At 48.5% G+C, this 27710-nt stretch overlaps 1 protein-coding gene across 2 annotated transcripts; it reads right to left on the bottom strand.

The window, feature by feature from the left end:
• Positions 1 to 362: 362 nt before the first annotated feature.
• rabl6b (RAB, member RAS oncogene family-like 6b) lies at positions 363 to 27710 on the bottom strand. Of its 2 annotated transcripts, XM_072387191.1 has the most exons (17): positions 27562 to 27710; positions 24206 to 24565; positions 23995 to 24129; positions 23655 to 23702; positions 23472 to 23501; positions 23100 to 23152; positions 22908 to 22996; positions 20348 to 20488; positions 19809 to 19914; positions 19619 to 19722; positions 18928 to 19313; positions 15878 to 16031; positions 12849 to 13052; positions 11279 to 11540; positions 9696 to 9882; positions 5280 to 5338; positions 363 to 3297 (listed from the first exon to the last, which is right to left on the bottom strand). In XM_072387191.1, the coding sequence occupies exons 2-17, from the start codon at positions 24333 to 24335 to the stop codon at positions 3106 to 3108; spliced, it is 2280 nt and encodes a 759-aa protein (XP_072243292.1). In that variant the 5' UTR covers positions 24336 to 24565; positions 27562 to 27710; the 3' UTR covers positions 363 to 3105. The 2 variants fall into 2 exon arrangements, with proteins under 2 accessions (XP_072243292.1, XP_072243293.1); XM_072387192.1 differs by lacking the exon at positions 23472 to 23501.

Genomic DNA, 27710 nt, shown 5'->3' with positions numbered 1-27710 from the left:
CTGTTCCCTTCCTTCCTTCCTTCCTTCCTTGACTTCGCCCTGTTCCCTTCCTTCCTTCCTTCCTTCCTTGACTTCACCCTGTTTCCTTCCTCCCTTCCTTCCTTGACTTCACCCTGTTTCCTTCCTCCCTTCCTTCCTTGACTTCGCCCTGTTTCCTTCCTTCCTTCCTTGACTTCGCCCTGTTTCCTTCCTTCCTTCCTTGACTTCACCCTGTTTCCTCCCTTCCCTTCCTTCCCTCCCTCCCTCCCTCCCTTTCCTTTCCTTTCCTCAGGGAGCAGAGCAGCTGTATGAGCTCCCAGCGATGCAGCGTCCCAGTGAGCCGGACTCCTGAACAGATGTTGTAGACCAAAGAAAAGCCAAGATTCGTTTTTATGAAGAAATAAGTTTGCATTTATTGGACAAACCAAACAGAAGCAAACTCACACATAGTGTAAAGATGGAGCATGTCATGGGGTGAAAAATAAACGAAGGGCTTTATTCCAAAATGTTGAACATCCGTTTGGAAATGAATACTTGAAATACAGATGTTTCTAAAGTGCGTATCACTCTGAGGAATGACGATGAACTTCCTTTTATTTTTCAGATTTCAGCAAATATTGCTTCCACGGGTTGAGGAACATTTTGGAACAAAGCTCTTCAAGCATATATATCTACATACATATACATAGATATATACTCATTTATATACTTTATACATTCTTTTCTTGCTGTACATTTAAGTCTCATGCTTTGCTTGAAACTGTTTCTCAGCATTTATCCTTAAATGAGACAAACAGAGCACAGTATTCAGGATTAATGCTGCATAGTTTCAACTTTGGAATATCAAACATTATTTCTTTGTAAACCAACTGAGTGTCTGCATGTGAGAAATGGAAAACTGTATGAAATCTAAAATACACACCAGATGTTTTACCTGTTTGGAACGTGTTGATGCGAGTTACGGAAGATGCATCTCAGTCGATCACAAGCAGGTAATTCAGGATGAAAAGGTGGTGTTTAGCAGGTCTGTGTCCTTAAAAAGCTGCACAGTGCACAGCTGGACCGTGCACTACAGGAGGAAGTTCAGAAACTATGAGCCATAGAAAGTTGCATGAGTTTGAGGACAGCCAACGTCACACGAGGAGGAAAACCCTGAAGTTTCGCAACAATACAAATGCAAACAATAAATAACAGGAGGATAAAACAGGGAAAAATCTCCACATTGTCCTTTAAAAGAACTGCTGTTCAATGAGAATCAAACAAATAAATGTACCGTTTCACTGCAATCTCATAACAGGCCTTCAGGGATGCTGCAGATCAAGCAATAAAAGGCCAAGACATCGTTCCACACCCACCGGAGTTAGCTAAGAACTTACAGTAAGAACACTTAAAATGCTCCACGGAGACAGCTGCACATCTTTCCCTTAGAAGGAACTTTCATTAAGGCAATTGCAGGGAACCGGAGGAGAGTTTTGATGGGGAAAGACAGCATGAGGCCGACTCCACACCACCTCTGGATGAGCTCATCGAGCAGGTTATGAAACCGTATCCAGGAAGTAAGTCTGCAGCCCGATCACACGCTCGCGCTCACGTGGTTTTTCCATTGCATGGTATGGTGCTATTTTTGATTTTCCACTCTTGATAGAATTATCTCATGCAAGGTTCAGAGCAAGCCGAGCCGAGCCGAGCCAAACTCTACTCTGAGGCAGACGATTGGTCGGAGAGAATCGGCAGCTGTTGGCGTCTGATGCAGCCACAGCTTCAGCCGGTATAAAATCATATTCAGGTGCTTCTGAAATAAAACCCTGCTGGAAACTCATAATAGCCACTTTGTACTCAGGCGTACCGCCTGGTACCGCCTGGTACCACAGCGAACTGAAGCCTGGAAGAGCCCGGCTTCTTTTCTTTTCTCAGCAGCTCAACTCCTACCTGTCCAGCTGTTAATGGCAGATTTTTCTACCTGTCCAGCTGTTAATGGCAGATTTTTCTACCTGTCCAGCTGTTAATGGCAGATTTTTCTACCTGTCCAGCTGTTAATGGCAGATTTTTCTACCTGTCCAGCTGTTAATGGCAGATTTTTCTACCTGTCCAGCTGTTAATGGCAGATTTTTCTACCTGTCCAGCTGTTAATGGCAGATTTTTCTACCTGTCCAGCTGTTAATGGCAGATTTTTCTACCTGTCCAGCTGTTAATGGCAGATTTTTCTTCCTGTCAAGCTGTTAATGGCAGATTTTTCTACCTGTCCAGCTGTTAATGGCAGATTTTTCTACCTGTCCAGCTGTTAATGGCAGATTTTTCTACCTGTCCAGCTGTTAATGGCAGATTTTTCTTCCTGTCCAGCTGTTAATGGCAGATTTTTCTTCCTTTTTGAGACAACGATTTGTTTGCAGCTGCAGAAATCCTCTGAACAGGTTCTGCAGAAATGTTGGTTACAGATCATCGGAGCAGAACCGGCACAGAAAGAGTCTCGGTGGCATGTGTGAAATCAGCAGAAGGCTTTCTTCTGGGAGCTGCACAGATGTCTCCGTTTGGGAGGCGTTTGATGGGTGAGAAACAATCAGAAGGTTGGACAAAGACGAGAGGAAGGGAGAAGGAAGCAGACTTAGTGTGGAGTGAAAAAAACTGTCTTCATAATCAAACACAAGACTGAATCTATCATTAACCGTTTAAACCAACGAGTAGGAAAGAAAAGACAGAACACCACGATGGAGGCAGTCATCACTTTGAGCATGCTGGCCATTAAAACACGTTCCGACGACATATTTACAGCAGCTGATACGGAGCGGGTCAATCACAGCTTGTATCGAACCTTAAATCAACGTTTTCAATCATGTCAAAGTACAAAGAGCCGATCTGTGGCCACACCGGGATCAAATCCATCTTCAGACGCAGCACAGAGTCACGGGTGGGTGCTCTGGCCTCGTCTCATTGGTTGGAATGGAAATGGCAGCAGCTCAGATGGGAGCGCACAGGTAGGAGTCCGTGGTTTCTTTACCTGGGTACGGTCGGTCGTGCATGGCTTGGAAATGCTGCTTTATGCACACACATGTTGAGGAACGAGGGGCTTTCTGTAAATCGATCCCTCCACCGGCTGCAGAGCTGCAGCTCCAGATGGAAAAGGAGCTTTTATAGTTCTTCGTAATCGCCGTCTTCTCTTTTGACCGATCCTGTTCCCCCGCCGAGAAAGTCCTCCAGTTCATCCACTTCGGTTTTCTTGGAGCGAGGTTTCTTCTTCTTCTTCTCCTTGTCATCTCCTGCTGCACCCTCATCCTTGTCCTTTTTCTTGTGTTTATGCTTTTTCTTGCTCTTCTCATCCTCCTGAAAGAAAAGTGAAATATTTAAAGACATTTAAGTATTTACAGCTAAATAAAGACAGAATTAACTATGCAAATGGGTCCGGTTTAGGTTCAGAAAGTGTTTAACCAGGCTAAAACTGTCAGTGGGTCTAAATGGTGAGATTAACTGGATTACAGCTACTGTCTCCTCTTTTTTCCCCACATGCCAAATATTGAGGGACATCTAAGTCGCCTCGTAGCTGTGACAAAGGAGGAGAGGACTCGTTTCTTCAGTTGTTTAACTGGAAACCATAAAGCAAATGAGAAATTGTTGTAATAACATGTTGAATAAATGTCCTCAGCTTGGCCTAATGCACTGTATGAACTACAGAGACCTGCTAATGAACAGAGATCAGCTGAAAGTCAAAGCCTGCTATGGACCAACTGCACTTTACACTCAGAGGGTCCACATGCTGAGATTAACTGGATTACAGCTACAGTTGGGTCCTTATCTGAGGGTAATTATCCTTGGATATATGGCGGTGAATGAATGGAATCACTGGCACAAAGCATGTCATACCCCGGTACCATAGGTGGCGCTGTCCCCATTTCAGCTATCGCTAATAGAGCCACTTCCTGTTGGCGTCTTCACCACCAACAACAACAAACTCAGGCATTCAGAAAGATGGCGAACGCAGAGCGAGATGAAGCTGCGTCCCTCTCCATCTGTGATGAGCTGGTTATGGCACAGATGGTCTTAACCCGATCCGATCCATTTCCTGTCAGATTAACCGGGGCTCACACCAAAAGCAGCGTGGGCGGCCAGCTGCCGTTCATTTTCAATGTAAACTGGCCTTGTGAGCGGCGCGTTGTGAGCTTCAAGAGTTGAGAAAGGCTCAACTTTATGCAAATGAGCAGTGATGCGACACGACGACAGCCAATTAGGGCCGATCTGGATTCTGAAGGCGGAAAAAAGGCGAAAAAAAAGGTGGAAAAACGGCGGAAAACGGCAGAGCGCAAACACAAAGAAACACAAAGAAGGCTGCCCAGAGTACGATCCATGGTGAAAGAGGGAACCGATGTATGGATGGATTATTATATATATCTGCTAGTTGCTATTCATATAAGCCCCGCCCCTTTGGCTGCTTCCGGTATATCGTCTCCTTCGACTTCAGGGTGACGATGGCGTGAAAAAATCTGGAGCATGTGCAGAAGGCTCGATCCGATCCACTGTCGTCTACTTTGGATCGAGTTATCTCGGGTCTTAACCCGATCCGATCCATTTCCTGTCAGATTAAGGCGTCTCCATGAGCTGAATAACTCAGTCTTATTGTAATTTAGCCTTTAATCCGACCCGATGACGCTGAGTGCAACATGTCACGTGTTGCTGCTCATCTGAGGTTGTGTTTACCTCATTTTAAGACTTTAGGAGGATCAGATGAGTTATAAAACCTTCTGTTTTATTACAGCTTCTCATTCACCAGTTAACTTTTGACTGAAAACAATTCCTGCTGTCAAGTCAGTGACTGAAATATGTGAGCATACTTTAAACAATGCTCCAGAGCTCCAGAGCGAGATGAAGCTGCGTCCGTGTAGTTTGTAAGTCTTTGTAATTGTAATTTAGCCGTTAATCCGACCCGATGGCGCTCATGTAACCGGACTGAATGAGGGAGGAGAACGAGGCATCATTCAGTCCAGAGTTTAACCCCACAGTGTTGGAGAGGACTTCCTGCGGTGCTCAGACTCTGGACTGAAACTAACACGCTGCACCTGCTCATCCAAAGGATGCCAGTGACAGAATACTGGCATCAAAGCTGAAGGTGGACCAAGAAAACGTGCAGATTCTGTCACTCTAATTCAGCTACGACCAGCTTAGCTTCCTGCAAACCTAAATGTTTGTATCCAGGCAACCACATTCAGACCTACTCAACAGCTCAGATGAATCTGTGGGAAGAAGGTTTGGATCGTGACTCCATCTCATTGGCTTCTGAACAGATCATGAAGCCCTATTCACTGCTATTTTACCTCCTTGCTCTTCTTCTTCTTCTTCTTCTTCTCTTTGGAGGAGTGTTTGCTTTCTTTTTCTGAAAGAGGATGAGACACATGCATCAGTCTACAGACAGGAGCAGCTGACAGATGAAGTCCTGGGAACATCAGCTGATCGGATCACATGTGAGCAGCTCCACACGCTTCAGTTTGCACCGGAGGTCAGTCTACAAGCTGCCAAACATGGATCCCACATCTCATGAATCATTTGCTTGAACAGAGGCTGCGTAGCTTTGCATTTGAGTGTGCTATTAAAAAGGAAGCTGGCATCAGCACCGTCATTGGTCAGATCACAGCCATGTGATCACAGCCAATTAAGTTATGGTGGTATTTTAAGATAAAGGCTGCTGCAGTTAATACAACTGAATATATTATAAACTCTTTGAAATAAAGTGTTTATCTTGTTAAGTTTCTGTTGAAAACAGTCCAGCTGAGATAAAGTGAAGGTTTGATGTATGATAAGCCGGCAGCAAACATGAAACAGAGCCAGTGTAACCTGGTTAACAGCAGCCAGTGTAACCCGGTTCCCAGCGGCCAGTGTAACCCGGTTCCCAGCAGCCAGTGTAACCTGGTTAACAGCAGCCAGTGTAACCTGGTTCCCAGCGGCCAGTGTAACCTGGTTCCCAGCGGCCAGTGTAACCTGGTTAATAGCTCCCAGTGTAACCTGGTTCCCAGCGGCCGGTGTAACCTGGTTAATAGCGGCCGGTGTAACCTGGTTCACAGCAGCCAGTGTAACCTGGTTCCCAGCGGCCGGTGTAACCTGGTTAATAGCGGCCGGTGTAACCTGGTTCCCAGCGGCCGGTGTAACCTGGTTCCCAGCGGCCGGTGTAACCTGGTTAATAGCGGCCAGTGTAACCTGGTTCCCAGCGGCCAGTGTAACCTGGTTAATAGCTCCCAGTGTAACCTGGTTAATAGCTCCCAGTGTAACCTGGTTCCCAGCGGCCGGTGTAACCTGGTTCCCAGCGGCCGGTGTAACCTGGTTCCCAGCGGCCAGTGTAACCTGGTTAATAGCTCCCAGTGTAACCTGGTTAATAGCTCCCAGTGTAACCTGGTTCCCAGCGGCCGGTGTAACCTGGTTCCCAGCGGCCGGTGTAACCTGGTTAATAGCTCCCAGTGTAACCTGGTTCCCAGCGGCCGGTGTAACCTGGTTAATAGCGGCCAGTGTAACCTGGTTCCCAGCGGCCGGTGTAACCTGGTTCCCAGCGGCCGGTGTAACCTGGTTAATAGCGGCCAGTGTAACCTGGTTAATAGCGGCCAGTGTAACCTGGTTCCCAGCGGCCGGTGTAACCTGGTTCCCAGCGGCCGGTGTAACCTGGTTCCCAGCGGCCGGTGTAACCTGGTTCCCAGCGGCCGGTGTAACCTGGTTAACAGCGGCCAGTGTAACCTGGTTCCCAGCGGCCAGTGTAACCTGGTTCCCAGCGGCCAGTGTAACCTGGTTCCCAGCGGCCGGTGTAACCTGGTTCCCAGCGGCCGGTGTAACCTGGTTAATAGCAGCCAGTGTAACCTGGTTAACAGCGGCCAGTGTAACCTGGTTCCCAGCGGCCAGTGTAACATGGTTCCCAGCGGCCGGTGTAACATGGTTCCCAGCGGCCGGTGTAACATGGTTAACAGCGGCCAGTGTAACCTGGTTCCCAGCGGCCGGTGTAACCTGGTTCCCAGCGGCCGGTGTAACCTGGTTCCCAGCGGCCGGTGTAACCTGGTTCCCAGCGGCCGGTGTAACCTGGTTAACAGCGGCCAGTGTAACCTGGTTCCCAGCGGCCAGTGTAACCTGGTTCCCAGCGGCCAGTGTAACCTGGTTCCCAGCGGCCAGTGTAACCTGGTTCCCAGCGGCCAGTGTAACCTGGTTCCCAGCGGCCGGTGTAACCTGGTTCCCAGCGGCCGGTGTAACCTGGTTAATAGCAGCCAGTGTAACCTGGTTCCCAGCGGCCAGTGTAACCTGGTTCCCAGCGGCCAGTGTAACCTGGTTCCCAGCGGCCAGTGTAACCTGGTTAATAGCTCCCAGTGTAACCTGGTTCCCAGTGGCCGGTGTAACCTGGTTCCCAGCGGCCGGTGTAACCTGGTTAATAGCGGCCGGTGTAACCTGGTTCACAGCGGCCGGTGTAACCTGGTTCCCAGCGGCCGGTGTAACCTGGTTAATAGCTCCCAGTGTAACCTGGTTCCCAGCGGCCGGTGTAACCTGGTTAATAGCGGCCAGTGTAACCTGGTTCCCAGCGGCCGGTGTAACCTGGTTCCCAGCGGCCGGTGTAACCTGGTTCCCAGCGTCCGGTGTAACCTGGTTCCCAGCGGCCGGTGTAACCTGGTTCCCAGCGGCCGGTGTAACCTGGTTCCCAGCGGCCGGTGTAACCTGGTTCCCAGCGGCCGGTGTAACCTGGTTAACAGCGGCCAGTGTAACCTGGTTCCCAGCGGCCGGTGTAACCTGGTTCCCAGCGGCCGGTGTAACCTGGTTAATAGCAGCCAGTGTAACCTGGTTAACAGCGGCCAGTGTAACCTGGTTCCCAGCGGCCAGTGTAACCTGGTTCCCAGCGGCCGGTGTAACATGGTTCCCAGCGGCCGGTGTAACATGGTTAACAGCGGCCAGTGTAACCTGGTTCCCAGCGGCCGGTGTAACCTGGTTCCCAGCGGCCGGTGTAACCTGGTTAACAGCGGCCAGTGTAACCTGGTTCCCAGCGGCCAGTGTAACCTGGTTCCCAGCGGCCGGTGTAACCTGGTTCCCAGCGGCCGGTGTAACCTGGTTAATAGCAGCCAGTGTAACCTGGTTAACAGCGGCCAGTGTAACCTGGTTAATAGCAGCCAGTGTAACCTGGTTAACAGCGGCCAGTGTAACCTGGTTCCCAGCGGCCAGTGTAACCTGGTTCCCAGCGGCCAGTGTAACCTGGTTCCCAGCGGCCAGTGTAACCTGGTTCCCAGCGGCCGGTGTAACCTGGTTCCCAGCGGCCGGTGTAACCTGGTTAATAGCAGCCAGTGTAACCTGGTTAACAGCGGCCAGTGTAACCTGGTTCCCAGCGGCCGGTGTAACCTGGTTCCCAGCGGCCGGTGTAACCTGGTTCCCAGCGGCCGGTGTAACCTGGTTAATAGCAGCCAGTGTAACCTGTTTAACAGCGGCCAGTGTAACCTGGTTAATAGCAGCCAGTGTAACCTGGTTAACAGCGGCCAGTGTAACCTGGTTCCCAGCGGCCAGTGTAACCTGGTTCCCAGCGGCCAGTGTAACCTGGTTCCCAGCGGCCAGTGTAACCTGGTTCCCAGCGGCCGGTGTAACCTGGTTCCCAGCGGCCGGTGTAACCTGGTTAATAGCAGCCAGTGTAACCTGGTTAACAGCGGCCGGTGTAACCTGGTTCCCAGCGGCCAGTGTAACCTGGTTCCCAGCGGCCGGTGTAACATGGTTCCCAGCGGCCGGTGTAACATGGTTAACAGCGGCCAGTGTAACCTGGTTCCCAGCGGCCGGTGTAACCTGGTTCCCAGCGGCCGGTGTAACCTGGTTAACAGCGGCCAGTGTAACCTGGTTCCCAGCGGCCAGTGTAACCTGGTTCCCAGCGGCCGGTGTAACCTGGTTCCCAGCGGCCGGTGTAACCTGGTTAATAGCAGCCAGTGTAACCTGGTTCCCAGCGGCCAGTGTAACCTGGTTCCCAGCGGCCGGTGTAACATGGTTCCCAGCGGCCGGTGTAACATGGTTCCCAGCGGCCGGTGTAACCTGGTTAATAGCAGCCAGTGTAACCTGGTTCCCAGCGGCCAGTGTAACCTGGTTCCCAGCGGCCGGTGTAACCTGGTTCCCAGCGGCCGGTGTAACCTGGTTAATAGCAGCCAGTGTAACCTGGTTAACAGCGGCCAGTGTAACCTGGTTCCCAGCGGCCAGTGTAACCTGGTTCCCAGCGGCCAGTGTAACCTGGTTCCCAGCGGCCGGTGTAACCTGGTTCCCAGCGGCCGGTGTAACCTGGTTAATAGCAGCCAGTGTAACCTGGTTAACAGCGGCCAGTGTAACCTGGTTCCCAGCGGCCAGTGTAACCTGGTTAATAGCGGCCGGTGTAACCTGGTTCCCAGCGGCCGGTGTAACATGGTTCCCAGCGGCCGGTGTAACATGGTTCCCAGCGGCCGGTGTAACATGGTTCCCAGCGGCCGGTGTAACCTGGTTCCCAGCGGCCGGTGTAACCTGGTTCCCAGCGGCCGGTGTAACCTGGTTCCCAGCGGCCGGTGTAACCTGGTTCCCAGCCGGTGTAACCTGGTTCCCAGCCAGTTTAACCTGGTTCCCAGCCAGTTTAACCTGGTTCCCAGCCGGTGTAACCTGGTTCCCAGCCGGTGTAACCAGTGTTAAGTCCTGCTTCAGAACGACAGCCACGGCTCATTTGTGGATATTCCTGTTTATTCTCATAAAATTTAAATCTAACTCCACAAAAGCCTGACCTTCCTGGTCCTCACTGCTGTCCTTCGCTGCTGCAGGATCTTCCTGGAGTCCCAGGCCAAACAGGTCCGTATCATCCTTGGGTTTGAAGGAGATCACAGTGGGTTTCAGCGGTTCCGGCACCTTGGCTAAATGCATGTCATCGTCTGACAGATCGGACAGAAGCTCGTCTCTAACTGGAAATGTATCCTGAGTGAAAGAAAACGGCACAGTGTTGGAATTAGAGCTAATTCAGATTCATACGATAAGGATCTGACTGAACGTCGCACTTTTACCAACATTTCAAAGTGGTTTACAGAGAAAAAATAGAGTATAAAGAACAAAACAAGCTGTCTGAGAGCAAAGTGCTCTCTCAGGTGAGATAAGAGAGATAATTCAGGGCTCTGAAATCTATTCTAAATGTACAGGAATGTAAAAAGAAGCTGCACTGAGACAGATGCTATTCTTTAATTCTGGTATGTGAATAATAAAAGTTAAACCAGTTCAAAGCAGCAGCCTTTATACAATCCTGTGGTGGACAATGTCAAAGGCAGCACTGAGACGCTGACCCATTATTAGAGGCATTTATGAGGTCATTTACAGCTTCAATAGCACGGTGGGCTCTAAATCCAGCCTTAAACGTTTCATACAGACCAGTCTGAGCTAAACTAGCAAGAGGTTAGTGTATATTTGGCTAAAACAGCAGGGTCAAGGGTGGGCCTTTTAATTAATGTTCTAATTAAAGCCAACTTTAATTAGAATCAGGCTAATCAGGCTGACCTGATCAAGGTATTAATCAACATCCTCAAGGGGAGAAGTTGGGATGAACAGACATGCTGATGGTTTAGAAGCCATGAGTGTTGACATTAACTCATTAAATCAGGCCTTTCTTCACTCTCTTTAAACTTTATCAGTAAATAAAGATGATAAAAACTGCTGCTCAGGGCTTAGGAATGAATGCCTGGCTGCAGGTTCCTCTGTTGTCAGGGAGAAGTGTGCAGCTCTCACACATGTTTCAAGGAGAAGGTAATCATTTCTTCCTTAGCTGAATGCAGGAAGCTGTTGACCAGTTGTGTAAGAATGGAGAACTGATCTCAGAAATGCTCTGAAGTGGGGTTAAAGGAAGTCTGAGTGCAACACATTCCAATAATTAAATATCTGGATGAAGCGGAAAGCTTGAATTGGCATATTTTAGAGGCCATTTAAAGGCTGATACGAGTCTGCAGAGGTCGGTCTCTGCCTCCGAAGACCTTCCCATCCCCAGATAAAGGTGCCGAGCGGCTGAAGCAGAGATGAAACATCTGGTTTATGGTCCAGCAAATACTTGAGGCTGCTTGGGAAAAGGTGCCGAGCTCAGCAGCCTCAGAGGAGACGGGGCTTGGGCCTGATAAACAGGACCAAGGGGACACCACAGGAGGCCTGAATATGTAAGAAAAGCTTGTGATTGTGCTCCAGTAACTGATGGATGTGCACATCATGCACAACCTGATGTGCACATCTGGGGTTCGCCATCTTTCCAACCTTTTCATCTCTTGAGCAACTTGAGCCAACTTCTATCCATGCAGAAACACAGCCGTAGATCGAGGCTGCGTCTGTTCTACTTTACCGTTACGATTTTTGGTGTGTCAGACGCTTCAGACTCAAAGTCGGGGTCGTCCATGATGAACGACAGCATCTGCTGGGCCACCGGCGCCTCGGGGTCGGTGTCCGAGTCCTCGGCCTTGAGGGCGCCTCCCTTCTTCTTGCCTGCTAGTCGAGCTGGTGGATCTGCTGCAGGAGTTAAAGTGAGGGAGATGGGTGCAGTGCTCTGGCTTCTGGGCTCTGGAGCTTTAGGGGTCATCTTTGGCTTTGTGAGGTGGATCACAGGCCTGAAAACGGGGAGATGGGGGGGGATCAGTGGCTTAAATACAGAAAGCTGCTGTCATGTTGTTCACCGGTTAGCTTCCAGACAAAATACACATCATATAAATACATATAAATCATATAAAATCATATAAATACATATAAAATCATATAAATGCATATAAAATACATATAAATCATATAAAATCATATAAATACATATAAAATCATATAAAATGCATATAAAATACATATAAATCATATAAAATCATATAAAATCATATAAAATGCATATAAAATACATATAAATCATATAAAATCATATAAAATACATATAAATCATATAAATACACAAGATTCTTATCCGAGAGTTTGCTGAACATGGAAATAAGACAAAGAAAAACAACACAAGATGAGACCAGAGCGACAGAATAACAAGTCATAATAATCTGTATATATCCCCACAAAAAGTGATCAGCAGCACAGGCGAAGCTCATCAGAAGTGTTGAATATGTCCGTTAGTACTGAATTCTACAGGATCTGCCACACATTTCAAAGGATTTATTCAAAGTTGACAGGTATCAGCAGCCCAGAACCTGTTCTTGCATAGAGAGGCAACAGAAAAAGGCTTTTATACAGTGAAATAAAGACAAAAACCTGTGGTTTACACCTTTGTTTAGCTTTCTATCACATAAAAAGCGCTGATTGTCCTCACATTGGCTGTTAAAGGTTAGAAACGCCGGCGTGACCAAGACGTGGAAACATGTTGCTCACGTGTGTGAGATTAAACGGACGGAGAACAAGCGGCCCGGTGTGTGCACTTTGTTAGGTTTTACACCAACGTGACGTCACAGCTCAGCCACTTTGGGCTTTTATCGTCTTTACACTTCATTTTGAGTGGAAATATGACTCAGTTACCACCCGATTTAAGGCGTTCTGTGAGAAATGTAAGCAAAGGACCTCAGAACCACTTCTGTGATGGAAAACTGTGTTTCAGACTGACGTTAGGTTTAAGGTTAGACTAACTGCAGGAATAACGTGCACAGAGAAGCAGGCAGTGGCTCTATCTCTATCGATTCCTGCCAGGAAAGACGGTGGCAGAGCAAAGAGATGCAGCTCAACAAGAAAGAGGAACTGAAATCAGACGATTAGCACAGAAAGTTAAAGCTAAATCTGCGAAAGAGTGTCAGAAATCTGTGGTCTGAAGCATAAAAGCAACAGATTACAGAGTAGATGAGTCCCTACACAAACCTTATTATCATTATATTTATCATTACATCATATTATTATCATGTATTGAGAGGAAAAAGCTGCAGGACAGGAACCAAACGTACGCTTTCAGCTCAGGCTCACTGTCCAGGTCTTGGTCCTGCAGGATTGTGGGGGCGGCTCGTTCCAACTCCTCCTCGTCACTGGTTAGGGTGACATCTTTACTGGGGGGCGTGGTCTTCACCGGGGGGAGGCTGGGTTCTGTGTCATCGGGATCGAGCTCATCCTGGAAACCAGACACCATTGGGTTCCCTCTGTCCTCACCATCACTGCGACGGAAAGAGAAGACGAGCAACAGCATTTTCATATTATGGTGCATCAGAAATGTCAAAAAGACATCATCAGGAGCTTCCAAACACAGGAAGCTCAACGCTCCATCAGTCCGGCACCGCAAAATAGCATCAGCAGCGCATCAACTTCGCCCAAATAGGAGCAAATCCTGAAACATCCCATAGTTAAGCTGCTATAGGCTCAGACTGCTGGGGGAGCTCATCTGTCACACTTTTCCTCCTTTGCTCTCTTTTTCCCCCTGTTTAATTTCTCAAATGATTTTATGTCCCTGTGACATTATTGTGGTTATTAACTTGTGTTTCCCTGTTCCAGCAGGTATCCTTTGAATGGCGTTATGGTGTTTTTCCCCCTCTTTTCCCTCTTTTCTGTCTTCTCAAACCCCAGCTGGTCCAGGCGGATGGAACCTTCCTGGTTCTGGTTCTGCCAGAGGTTTCTTCCTGGTTCTGGTTCTGCCAGAGGTTTCTTCCTGAGTCTGGTTCTGCCAGAGGTTTCTTCCTGGTTCTGGTTCTGCCAGAGGTTTCTTCCTGAGTCTGGTTCTGCCAGAGGTTTCTTCCTGAGTCTGGTTCTGCCAGAGGTTTCTTCCTGAGTCTGGTTCTGCCAGAGGTTTCTTCCTGAGTCTGGTTCTGCCAGAGGTTTCTTCCTGAGTCTGGTTCTGCCAGAGGTTTCTTCCTGAGTCTGGTTCTGCCAGAGGTTTCTTCCTGGTTCTGGTTCTGCCAGAGGTTTCTTCCTGGTTCTGCCAGAGGTTTCTTCCTGGTTCTGGTTCTGCCAGAGGTTTCTTCCTGGTTCTGGTTCTGCCAGAGGTTTCTTCCTGGTTCTGCCAGAGGTTTCTTCCTGGTTCTGCCAGAGGTTTCTTCCTGGTTCTGGTTCTGCAAGAGGTTTCTCCCTGAGTCTGGTTCTGCCAGAGGTTTCTTCCTGAGTCTGGTTCTGCCAGAGGTTTCTTCCTGGTTCTGGTTCTGCCAGAGGTTTCTTCCTGAGTCTGGTTCTGCCAGAGGTTTCTTCCTGAGTCTGGTTCTGCCAGAGGTTTCTTCCTGAGTCTGGTTCTGCCAGAGGTTTCTTCCTGAGTCTGGTTCTGCCAGAGGTTTCTTCCTGGTTCTGCCAGAGGTTTCTTCCTGGTTCTGGTTCTGCCAGAGGTTTCTTCCTGGTTCTGCCAGAGGTTTCTTCCTGGTTCTGCCAGAGGTTTCTTCCTGGTTCTGGTTCTGCAAGAGGTTTCTTCCTGAGTCTGGTTCTGCCAGAGGTTTCTTCCTGGTTCTGGTTCTGCCAGAGGTTTCTTCCTGAGTCTGGTTCTGCCAGAGGTTTCTTCCTGGTTCTGGTTCTGCCAGAGGTTTCTTCCTGGTTCTGGTTCTGCCAGAGGTTTCTTCCTGGTTCTGGTTCTGCCAGAGGTTTCTTCCTGGTTCTGGTTCTGCAAGAGGTTTCTCCCTGAGTCTGGTTCTGCCAGAGGTTTCTTCCTGAGTCTGGTTCTGCCAGAGGTTTCTTCCTGGTTCTGGTTCTGCCAGAGGTTTCTTCCTGGTTCTGCCAGAGGTTTCTTCCTGGTTCTGGTTCTGCCAGAGGTTTCTTCCTGGTTCTGCCAGAGGTTTCTTCCTGGTTCTGCCAGAGGTTTCTTCCTGGTTCTGGTTCTGCAAGAGGTTTCTCCCTGAGTCTGGTTCTGCCAGAGGTTTCTTCCTGAGTCTGGTTCTGCCAGAGGTTTCTTCCTGAGTCTGGTTCTGCCAGAGGTTTCTTCCTGAGTCTGGTTCTGCCAGAGGTTTCTTCCTGAGTCTGGTTCTGCCAGAGGTTTCTTCCTGAGTCTGGTTCTGCCAGAGGTTTCTTCCTGGTTCTGGTTCTGCCAGAGGTTTCTTCCTGGTTCTGGTTCTGCCAGAGGTTTCTTCCTGGTTCTGGTTCTGCCAGAGGTTTCTTCCTGGTTCTGGTTCTGCCAGAGGTTTCTTCCTGGTTCTGCCAGAGGTTTCTTCCTGGTTCTGGTTCTGCAAGAGGTTTCTCCCTGAGTCTGGTTCTGCCAGAGGTTTCTTCCTGAGTCTGGTTCTGCCAGAGGTTTCTTCCTGAGTCTGGTTCTGCCAGAGGTTTCTTCCTGAGTCTGGTTCTGCCAGAGGTTTCTTCCTGGTTCTGCCAGAGGTTTCTTCCTGGTTCTGGTTCTGCCAGAGGTTTCTTCCTGGTTCTGGTTCTGCCAGAGGTTTCTTCCTGAGTCTGGTTCTGCCAGAGGTTTCTTCCTGGTTCTGCCAGAGGTTTCTTCCTGGTTCTGGTTCTGCCAGAGGTTTCTTCCTGGTTCTGGTTCTGCCAGAGGTTCCTTCCTGGTTCTGGTTCTGCCAGAGGTTTCTTCCTGGTTCTGGTTCTGCCAGAGGTTTCTTCCTGGTTCTGGTTCTGCCAGAGGTTTCTTCCTGTTAAAGGGAGTCGTTCCTTTCCACAGTCCCTCAGGCTCAGGACGGGAGATTGGACTGAAGACACATTTCGGTCCAATCTGTTGGTTTCCTTAGCTCGGATATTATTTTTGAATTGGCTCCATATGAATTAATTGGATTATTTTCTAATCCATTTCATTGGGTTATGATTATAACGAATTGAATTGGACTATATTATTTAAGTGCCTTGAGATGACGATTGTTGTAATCTGGCGCTTTATAAATAAAGTTGAATTGAATTGATGCAGATGCACCGTGAAGGAACATCAATGTAAAGTTAACTGAGGGTCTGCTGCTGTAAGGTAACTGAAACCAGAGCCACAGTACATCTGCAGCCTTCTAAATGCATAAAAAGGTGTTATAAATGAACTTATGAGGTTAAATCTAACCTGTAACCCGTCAACCACCAGCCTCACCTGTCGCTGTCCACAGCTGGAGCCGCTGCAGGCTGGGGCACCCTGCTTTTGGAGGGCAGGCTGTCCTCCAGGAAGCTCCTGTCCAGTCCTTCATCTGGCACGAAATCATCCACACTCTGCACCTTCGAAGGACACACCGGGGCGGGGGGGTCCTCTGAGGAAAACATGGGGGCAGTTTTATGAGCAACAATCCCAAAAAGTCCACGTTAAACAGCTCCCATCGGTGCACTGCGGCGCGTTTGTCCTGCTAACAGAAACTCCTGTGAAAGAGAGCACTCACATGACATTCCTGCACCAGCCGGTCCTCTGATCCTTTCAAACGCCGCATTTCTCAAGCGCTAAGTCTCCAATCATGGGACGACTTTACTGCCTGAGTCTCAGTTACGGTTTAATCTGGCAGAGAAACACGACTTTAAAGGCATGTGCGGCCCATCATTTCAAATAAAAACCACATTATTGTGGAATAACTCGGATGATTTTACAGCAGTGACTTTTTTAAGTGACTCCAACTTAAGATTTCATGAGGAACTGAGTGAAAAAACAAGGACAATAAAAGGTTTTTATCATATTAATGTGATTATTTCAGCCCAGTTTCTCTCCTTCAGACATGGAAGCCTTCATGCATCTATTCTTTTGCACAGCTTACCTGGAAACACTTCTAATGAGCTCAGTAACGGGGTTTCGTAGCGTTTAAACTGTATTTATTGTATCTGAGGACAGGAAATGAAGGAGATATGGTGGATTAAAGAGAAGATCTCGATCAGGCACACAGGATGCAACAACTCTTCGCGTCGCTGCAGCATTTATGTTTATCTGATGATTCGATTTTAGTTTTTTCTAATGCAAGAACAGTCCCAGAAGTGTGACTGGAACTGGAACTAACTGCAGGTTAGTTACGAGGCTCATTTGATGTGTAAATCCAGCCGAGGCCAAACCAAACCTGCTGTTTACGGGCACTTCTTCAGGAAATCTGCTGTGGAAAGTTTCATTCTAACAGGCAGCATTTCAGTCTCTATTTTGGACTTATTGTCTGATACCAGAAACAGAAAAACATCGAAATGAATTCAGCTTTATTGGAAAGCCTGTAATAATGCCACCTGTGCAACAAGTCCAGCCGTGAACTTTCCTCGCTGCTAAATATTCCAGTCAGCTGTCGGTGGTGTTATAACAGAGTGGAAGAGATTGGGAACGACAGCAGCTCAGCAGGAAGTGGTCGGACAGGTAAGATGACAGAGCGGGGTCAGAGGTCGCCGACTTTCTGCAGAGTCGATCGCTACAGACCTCCAACCTTCACGTGGCTTCAGATCAGCTCAAGAACAGAGCATAGAGAGCTTCATGGAGTGGGTTTCCATGGTAACTGCATCCAAGCCACACATCACCAGGGGCAATGCAAAGCGTCGGATGCAGTGGAGTAAAGCTGCCGCCGCTGGACTCTACAGCAGTGGAGACGCCTCCTCTGGAGGGACGAATCACACTTCTCCATCTAACAACCTGATGGAGGAGTCCGGGTTTGGCGGTTGCCAGGGAAACGGTACTGGTCTGACTGCATCGTGCAGAGTGTAAAGTTTGGTGGAGGGGGGATTATGGTGTGGGGCTGTTCTTCAGGAGCTGGGCTTGGCCCCTTAGTTCCAGTGAAAGGAACTCTGAATACTTCAGATACCAAGAGATTTTGGACCATTTCATGTTCCCAACTCTGTGGAAACAGTTTGGGGATGGACCCTTCCTGCTCCAACATGGCTGCGCACCAGAGCACAAAGCAAGGTCCATAAAGACCTGGATGAGCCAGTCTGGTGTGGAAGAACCTGACCTCAGCCCGATGGAACACCTTTGGGATGAATTAGAGCAGAGACTGAGAGCCAGGCTTCTGGAATAAAGGTCAAAACCTCCCATAAACACTCCTGAACCTTGTGGAAAGCTGAAGAGTTGAAGCTGTTATAGCAGCAAAGGGTGAGCTGAGGTCATATTAAACCCCCTGGATTAAGAATGGGATGTTATTTGGCTTAATATGCGTGTAAAGGCAGATGAGCGAACACTTTTGGCAGCATCCTGTACCTACAGTAATATTCCTTTAGTCATTACTCATCACTATATTTGCAATGTGACGCCTTCACATTTCCAGACTCACTCACATTAACATCCCCACCAGCTGCCAGAGTGCAGTGAAGTTCACTCTGGCTCCATTTCCATGTTTGGAGCAGCCTGAAGTCGCTCTATTTTTCACTTTGTGTTCAGGTAACAACGGCGTTACTGAGCAGGCCTCAACTATGTGAATATTTACTCATCTTTACTTCGAAGGGAGGCCTCGAGGCTTCTATAGAAAGAAGGAGTCGTGGAGAAAAAGGTGAGCTGCCGAATGAAACCGTTTGGGAGAACGATGGCCTTTTGGTGTCAGTTTTACCCCCGACTTTGCAACTCCTCCTGATGCATTTAGTCCTCCTCCTCTCTGGGAGCTCGGTGCTTTGCAGCAATAAGCGGGCGTGCACTTTTACGTAATGGATTATGTCATTCGCTCCATCAATAGATCAACTGAATTTCATCACTCGCTTCTCGGTAGAAGGCATTATGTAACAGATTAGATTAGATAGAACTTTACTGGTCCATCTGGGAGGTTCCCTCAGGGAAGTTAAGAAGCTATGTGGCGTCACACGTCGACAGGACCAACAACAGCATGATATTAGCAATAATACTGATGGCAGTTGGACAGATATGATGGAGACTGATTAAAAATATCAGAACCATTCAGAACCTTTAGCCAGGTGGGTTAGATAGCATGTGGGGTTAGCCTCATTAGCTACACTAATGCTAACTCTGATGCTCAGCTGGACTCAGCTGTGGAAATGCTGACTGGAGCCCAGATGTGAGCCAAACGGGTAATGACACAGCCCTTTTTCTCACTGTGGACACACAGCCATGTTTGTTCAAAGATAAAAACAGATGTCAGGGTATAATCAAAGAGGTGGAGCCTTCTTCTTCTTCTATGGTCGGTCCTGCCCTGTCCCCGCAGCTTTAAACACCCTTTTCCACTTCAGTAACGAGTATAAGAGCCTCACCTGGAGCAGAAGCAGCAGCGTCGGCGGCTGGAGACGAGCCAAACCAGCGAGAGATGAAACCGCGTTTCTGGGGGCCGGGCCCCCCAGATGCAGCCGAGGACTGTTGGTGCTCCGGAGACTGAGCCGGTGGCTTCATCTCGGCTGTGGGCGAGGCTGCTGCAGCCACCGCTGCTGGCGCAGGTGGAGGCGAGGAAGCAGATACAGATGGGGATTGAGGAAGCACCTGGGGGGGTATGGGGGGCTGCGGGGTGCTGGGGCTGGAGCTGCCTGTGGAGGCCCCGCTGGGAGGAACGATGGGGGACTGGGAGCCAGAAGAGGGGCTCTGACCATTGGCTGGACCCGGGGAGCCAAAGCCCTTACTGCGGGACTCCAGATTCTCCAGGAAGCTGCAGAAATCAGAATAAACTGTCTCAGGTGGTGGAGGGTAAACTCTGCTGAGGTGGAAACTGTGGAGTGAAACCGGTGAGGTCGCATTTCAGATCAGAACAGTTATAAATTATGCATATAAATTAAGTATTTGGGAATTCTTAAGGGAGAAAACTGGAGGACATGTACTCAGAGCTTGATAAATGTGTGTAAAATTCAACAGCTGGCGTGTGTTTTCCCTCAAAAAGGATACGAGTGCACACACACAAAATGCTAAACAGATAAAAAGTGCCTCTGGTGGCTGAGAGGAAGGGAAAGACAGTACATCTCATAGTTCTGATCCTCGGTTTCCTGCTGGACTGAGAGCTCCTCCAGGGTGGCGTCGATGTCCAGCTGGTTGGTCTCCAGCTGCCTCAGGAGGGTTTCTCTCTGTTCACACACACAGCATTCAGATAAACATGCAGCAACCAGTGGAGAAGCGTGGTTACGACCCAGTGCACGGGGAAATAAATCACCTGGAGCTGAAGGAAGGGGATGTTGAAAAACCTGTGCAGGTACTTCAAGCCAAACCCATTCTTCATAGAGGACTCAGCATAGTGGATGTAAGATGAGCCCATCGGCCTGTGAAGGACAGGTATGATTAATTAAGTCAAGTTCAGGTCCAGCTGAGGCGAACAGAAGCACGATGTTCACTGATGCGGGTGCACAAAGTAAGATGGCACATTTCCACTTTAAAACCCCTGAAAACCATCGATCTGCCCCACAGACAGACGTCCCAGCAGGAAGATGTTTGAGTTCAGGCATCGTTTGTCGGCACTGGAACTGAAACAGATGGCCTGACTGGGGATAAGTCACTTTGAATGTGTCTCCTCTGTTTCAACATGTACAAAAAGCCAGAAAAGCAGCAGTTTTCATGCGTTTTTGATCGATTATGGTGGACAGAATGAATGAGGAATTTAAAACAGGAAGAACATTATAAAGTCATGTAAATAAGGACTTAAAGTGGATCAAATGAATCTGGATTCTGGGTATTTCCACTAAACTTGATATTTACCGGTTGAGTCCTGCAATAAGGTCTCTGATGTCGTCAGGCAGAATGACGCGATGCTCCCCCATGTCCCGGTGGTTTCCCAGGACACACACCGGCACGTGGGTGGGCACTTTGGGCAGCTCCTTCAGGATGTAGTTAAACGTCCTGCAATCCACAGAATCACAATGCAACACAGATCTGTGGGTGAGTGAAGGAAGCTGGAAGCAGAAGGAGCTGAAAGAGAAGGCTGTGAGGGTAAAACAAGCCAACACTAACTTGGATTTACAGGCAAACGGGTTAGATTACTCTTCGGCCTTTTCACAAAGCACACCGGTGTCCTGTGTCTGAGAACCGAGGCGCAGTGAAATGGATACGATGCACCTCAGAGCTCAGGATTTCTGAGGGCAGTTTATCTGCACTTCTTACAGCATTTCTAGCATTTTCGCTGAAAAGTGAGGTCTTAAAAATGCAGTTTTCAACACCAAGGCCTCCAAACACTGTGCAGCATCTACGAATCCTGCAGCAGATTGGATTTCTGCGCCGTTTCAAGGTTCAAGAGGCTTTATTTCTCCTGAGGGAAGCTGCTGTGCAACAGTTATGGAACAAGGGGGAAAGTACTCAATGAAATAGACAAATAAGATAAAATAAAGCTTAACATAAGTAACTGAGTACAATATGTGTGGTGTGCAAACAGCAGCCTCAGTAAAGTAATCCCTGAGCCCAAGAGAGACCCAAACACTCGAGAATATTAACAAGGTGCAATCATTTGGTTAAAAAAGGGAAACCGTGGACACCTTCTGCAGCACATTGGGCAGCGTGGCTGCTTGTGTTGACCCGGCTCGGTATTTTCCACCATAACCTGTTCCATGCTTTGGTTGGTCCAACCCCGCCCCCCCCCCCCCCCCCCCCCCCCCCCGGTCCTGTTGGAGTCGATCAGAACCAGCTTTTCTGGACTGGAGCCAGAGCTTTGACTGCAGATACAGAAAGAACTGGTTCAGAGTCGGGTTCGGAGCCTGTGGTGCCACTCGGCTGGATGTTTGTGTGCTGCTTTCAGAACCAGATGTGATGCGCTCAGGTGGAGCATGATGTCACAGTTACACGTTACCATGACTCCCTCCGGTGGGAAAAACAGTTGCAATTAGGAACTTTCATCCAAACTGACCACGGTGGGACTGTGTTGATCTGAAGTTTGTTTTCTTTGAATAAATCGAATCCCTGACATCTGAGTGTGAAGGAGCCTCTTTCACGGCTGGGACTCATGTGCCTTCGTGGGGCCTCAGGTCACGGGGGGGTTATCGGGGGAAGTCTGGGTTGGGTTGATCCGCCGCTGATGCACCAGCAAAGGAGGGAGTTAAAGAGGCAAAACAGACCCACCTCGTGTGTGCTTCCACACATTAAAGCGGCCAATGACTCGCGGCTGATATGCAAAAGAGCCTATTGACCTCTGACCTCAGCGGGTGGGAGACGGCTGCATGTTACATCCAAACAGGAAGAAGCTATACAGCTAATGGAGGGAACCTTCAGCTCAGGAGTGAATTTCCCAGCTGACACTCTTAAATGTCATTTTTAAGTTATAATAAAGTCTAACGTTTTTCTGAAATTAATAATTGTCAGATTTGGCATTTTATTTTACTGCCTGCTATAAATACTTCGTCTGCATGTACTGAACAAGAGAATAATTCAAAAAATATCCAGAATACCTGAGGATACGGCCCTGAACCTGATGGGGACACTCATTCAAACACCTAGAAAAATGTCCACCTTGTTTCCTGAGGATGAACCAACCGATAACATGAGAGAGTCAGCTTCATTCAGCCTCAGTCAGCCTCAGTCAGCCTCAGTCAGCCTCAGTCAGCCTCAGTCAGCCTCAGTCAGCCTCTTTCAGCCTCAGTCAGCCTCTTTCAGACTCAGTCAGACTCAGTCAGACTCAGTCAGCCTCAGTCAGCCTCAGTCAGCCTCAGTCAGACTCAGTCAGACTCAGTCAGCCTCTTTCAGCCTCAGTCAGCCTCAGTCAGACTCAGTCAGACTCAGTCAGCCTCTTTCAGCCTCAGTCAGCCTCTTTCAGCCTCAGTCAGACTCAGTCAGACTCAGTCAGCCTCAGTCAGCCTCAGTCAGACTCAGTCAGACTCAGTCAGCCTCTTTCAGCCTCAGTCAGACTCAGTCAGCCTCAGTCAGCCTCAGTCAGCCTCAGTCAGCCTCAGTCAGACTCAGTCAGACTCAGTCAGACTCAGTCAGACTCAGTCAGACTCAGTCAGCCTCTTTCAGCCTCAGTCAGACTCAGTCAGACTCAGTCAGACTCAGTCAGCCTCTTTCAGCCTCAGTCAGCCTCAGTCAGCCTCAGTCAGACTCAGTCAGACTCAGTCAGACTCAGTCAGACTCAGTCAGACTCAGTCAGACTCAGTCAGACTCAGTCAGACTCAGTCAGCCTCAGTCAGCCTCTTTCAGACTCAGTCAGACTCAGTCAGCCTCTTTCAGCCTCTTTCAGCCTCAGTCAGCCTCTTTCAGCCTCAGTCAGCCTCTTGCACAGCAGGCACGCTGACCCCTCCTCTGCCCGTGCACGCTGCAGCACAACCAGGACTCTCACCACTGCTTGGTGATGTCGAACATCATGATGACCCCGTTGCAGTTCTTGTAAACATCGAGGAATTCTGCATCCAGGGCCACCTCATCAGACTGAAACAACACACATTAACATCACCATTATGAAAGAAAACACTTAGAATAACCCCCCCACATACTCGTGAGCCCAAACACATGACAGCCATGTGATAATCACCTCTTGTGGCTCATTCTCCAGTTTCAAATTGTCCCCGCGCCGTTTGCCTTTGCCTGAAAAAAAAACAGAAAATAAAAATAGCTTCATGCACAGCTTTGTTTGGTCTTTATATTAGTTTGAGATGAGTAAAGCAAGCACAGCAGGTTAAACACTTTTCTTATGGGAAAAGCATCTAGCAGGGTACTTTTAACACGCTGCTGGCGGTAAGTCACACGGTGCAGATGTTCAGGCTCTAAACACAGCAGCAAAAGCAGCCAGATGTAGCCACACAGTGAGCAAAGCCAAACCTTCAGAGGATTGGCTTTCAGATAAGAGTGGGAGGAGGCGGGGCCACAGCACACAAGCGACACTCTACACTCTACAGTAGCTCACCTACACCTTCAGGAAGAGGATATTTTTGGCCTTAGATGAGTGCAGGAAAGGTGCAAGAAAGACAACATCAACACGGGTACAAAGAAGCAGACCAGACAAGCGTCTCTGAGGTCTGGAAATCCTGCAGCAGGAGGCTCAGAAAAACATCTCATCATGAACTCAGCCTCCAAGGCCAACACTCACCTTTGTCTACCACGTCCCACACCTCCACCTTCACCACGTCGTCAGTAGCTGAGACAAACAGAGACAGGATCCGTCATCATCAAAGCTCACGAAGCAGAAGGAAACCAAACCACAGGCTGCCGGGGCTCTGGATCTAAAACACTAAGTGGTGAGAAAAGCCTGTTCTGGGGAGGAGGAACTAACCCAAATACCCACAGACCTACTCTAAAACCACATCTTAAGGCTGCTTCTTTACCTTGATATGGAGCCACTGAAATAAAGCAGCAGGCACAAACAGAAGAAGTCAAACAGGAGGCCAACAGAAACCCTCAGAGAGTAACTCACACACGGCTCCACTTACTTTTGTAATTCCAGTGAATACTTGTGACTTGGATCTCCTGAGTGGGAATGTAGTCCTCCACAAACTTCTTGCCCTGCAGTCGATGCCATAAAGTGCTCTTTCCGGTGTTTCTGTCTCCTCGGATAACGATTTTCACTGAGGGGAGAAACGCATTGAAGCTGTCATGAAGCAGATTGGGGTAAAAGCTGCACACATGTGGCACTTCTCTTACTGTTGTACTGCACTCCTTTGGCGAAGCGCCTCTGCAGACTTTGGTTCATGGACTGCAGGCCGGCGGGGATGTTCTTGTCCCTGAGCTGCCCCGGCTCAGATCCCACCAGCTTCTTCAGAGCCGAAAACATTTTGAGGCTTCGGCGGCGGCGAAAGAGCGAGACTCAACCCGACAACTCCACACGTGCTAAGGGAAGGAAAAGTGTAGCGCTGTATTCCTGCTGCCTGAGGAAGTCACAGGTCCATGCCTGGAAGAACTATCCGCTCGAATGACCTCAGAGAACCTCCTCCTAAATGTGACGAGCGCTTCTTGCTTCCCAGTCGGGGGTGAAGATGATCACCATCTTGTCATGAGACTCATCTGTAAAACCAACAAACTGCAGGTTATTAATAACAAAAATGCTTCTAATTATAACTCTGCTCACATTCTGTGCTTTTCCCTGAAATGACTTTCTCTCAGCCAATCACGCAGCTGATTTGTGCTTTGATGACTCAAACTGCTCATTTTATGCAGCCTAAAGAGGACCCGAGTTAAATAAATCACAGAGAAAGCCCGGCTGTCAGGATCCTTCTCGGGTTTCACAAAATACGAAAACACAGCCAATCGTTTCGGGCACAAAATTCAGAATCCTGCACGTCGGATTTTGCTTTTGTTTCTGTTTCTGTATTTATCAGCTGCTTTTATCCAAAGCGACTTACAAATGAAGATATAACAGCTATATAAAGCTAACAATAAGCTAACAAAAAGCTAACAATAAGCTAACAATAAGCTCCATAGAAGGAACCCAGGAGTCCGACTCTGTCAGAGGGGACAGAGTAGAGATAGGGTGCAGGCATAGAAGGAAGAGCAGAAAGATAAAGTGCAGAGATAGAGGGGGGAGGGAAGTACAAGGTAAGTGCTGGGATAGGAGATGCTCTCTGAAGAGCTGGGTTTTCAGGAGCTTCTTGAAGATAGACAGGGACGCCCCTGTTCTGGTAGCGCTCGGTAGGTCATTCCACCATCGTGGGACGACACATGAACAGAGTTTGGATTGTCTTAGGCGTGGTGTAGGAGCTGCTAGACGACAATCCTGGGACCAACGGAGGGACCCAGTTGGGACAGAAGCCTTTGCAAGAGCATTCAAGTAGATGGAGCCGCTCCATTAAGCTCTTTGTAGCTAACATCAGGGACTTGGATCTGATGCGGGCGGCTAAGGGCAGCCAGAGGAGCTCAATGAACAGAGGGGGGGCGTGTTCTTTTAGGCTGATCCAAGACCAGACGCACCGCCGCGTTCTGGACCATCTGCAGAGGTTTCACAGGCTGGAGATCAGTTAGGAAACCAGTTAGGAGACCAGTTAGGAGACCAGTTAGGAGACCAGTTAGGAGACCAGTTAGGAGACCAGTTAGGAAACCAGTTAGGAAACCAGTTAGGAAACCAGTTAGGAAACCAGTTAGGAGACCAGTTAGGAGACCAGTTAGGAAAACAGTTAGGAGACCAGTTAGGAGACCAGTTAGGAGACCAGTTAGGAGACCAGTTAGGAGACCAGTTAGGAGACCAGTTAGGAGACCAGTTAGGAAAACAGTTAGGAAAACAGTTAGGAAAACAGTTAGGAAAACAGTTAGGAGAACAGTTAGGAGAACAGTTAGGAGAACAGTTAGGAGAACAGTTAGGAGAACAGTTAGGAGACCAGTTAGGAGACCAGTTAGGAGAACAGTTAGGAGAACAGTTAGGAGAACAGTTAGGAGAACAGTTAGGAAACCAGTTAGGAGACCAGTTAGGAAACCAGTTAGGAGACCAGTTAGGAGACCAGTTAGGAGACCAGTTAGGAGACCAGTTAGGAAACCAGTTAGGAGACCAGTTAGGAGACCAGTTAGGAGACCAGTTAGGAGACCAGTTAGGAGACCAGTTAGGAAACCAGTTAGGAAACCAGTTAGGAAACCAGTTAGGAAACCAGTTAGGAGAACAGTTAGGAGACCAGTTAGGAGAACAGTTAGGAGAGCATTGCAGGAGTCAAGGTGGGAGATGACCATGGCCTGCAACAGGAGCTGGGGGGGCATGTTGGGTCAGGTATGGTCTGATCTTTTCTATTAAACTGAGCGTGCATTCAACCACAGGTCGTTTAAGGATTATAACGGCTCATAAAGCACAGAGGAGGCTGAATGATACACCTGAAGCCAGCATGGGAAGAAATATTCCTCACAGCAGAGATACAGTCACCCTGCAACACCTCCCACAGCAGCAGGACAATGCCTATACACCGGCTTCCTGATAACTCTCCTTATGATTAGCTCTTCTGCCTCATTTGCACACAAAGAGTGAGGCTTAACTTCTGGCTGGCTTTGATGTGGAGGCGAAGGATTCAAACTATTCAGGCTCTTATTTTCCATTTCATTCAAGTAAAACCAACAAACTGATATATATGTTTGTTTTTTTCTAAATGTAGAAAGCATCCCCTGAAGACTGAAGGTCAGCTGTGGTGCTGACCTCTTTTAAACCGGATGTTTCGTCATCGATTATCGAAACGATTAATCGACTAATCGGTTAATTGCTAATTAAAACAATTTGGCAAAGTATTTCTCTGGTCTTTGCTTATATTTTCGAACTTTTTTCTTGGTAATTTTGTTTGAAAGCGTCTCAACATCCATCTGCGTGTTCAGCTGCTTGTTAGTTTTGTGCATTTCCTCTAAAGACGCATTTAGGGAGCAAATGGGATGCGAAAGCCAAGGCAAGATGATGGTGATGTCAGCTGACTCTCTTTACACTGGGTCCATTGACAATGAATTAGCAGTCGGCTCGTTTATGTGCAAGGAAAATATAAGAGCAAAATTACTGATACATGCGAGCTGCAGCTGGGTTTCAGAACACGTCTCCATAATCCTGCAAACCCCTAAAGGGAAGCGCTACTTTTTCCAGGAAAGCATTACTTTAATCACCATCAGTCCCAGCTTCGGGACGCCCTCACATGACATTATCAGCCCGGTGTTCAACAGAAGCACAAACCAATGCAAAGCCCGGCTGAGAAATGCTGTACCAACAACGCAGTTCACCAATTCGGCTTTTTGTGCGAATATTCCACTTGCCGTTAGCTAGCATTAGCTCCCAAACAGTTCCCCATACGCTCGTGTTAAGAGTGTTTTACCGTGATTAATATTAGGAAAGTAAACCAACCTGCATGGGATATCAAGGTCAACGCAGCCTTTAAAGAGTGATGAGGCAGCCTGGGTTACTACCTACTGTTACCCTAGCTAAAAGGTAACGTTATCCCTTGGCTCAGCGCTAGCTAGCTTCTGTAGCCGATGTTAGCTTAGCGTTCCCCAATTACATTACACGTCATCGGGTTCAAAAGAGCTCCGTATCATCCGCTGCAAATACTCACAGTTGTTTAATAAAAAGAGAACACGCAGTCCTGACATCTTTTCCCCAAAACGTCTGTCAGACATCCATCCCTACAGCGACACAGCGGCGCTGATAGCAGCCGCATTCCTTCGCAAAGACGAGCAGCAGCTCCCGGTCCTGACGGTAAGT

Source organism: Leuresthes tenuis, unplaced genomic scaffold (genome assembly GCF_036924035.1).
Source record: "Leuresthes tenuis unplaced genomic scaffold, fLeuTen1.0.hap1 SCAF_6, whole genome shotgun sequence".
In the NCBI taxonomy this organism is placed as follows: Eukaryota; Metazoa; Chordata; class Actinopteri; order Atheriniformes; family Atherinopsidae; genus Leuresthes; species Leuresthes tenuis.
Note: the sequence above shows the minus strand (reverse complement) of the source record. Positions and strands in the feature narration are given on the sequence as shown.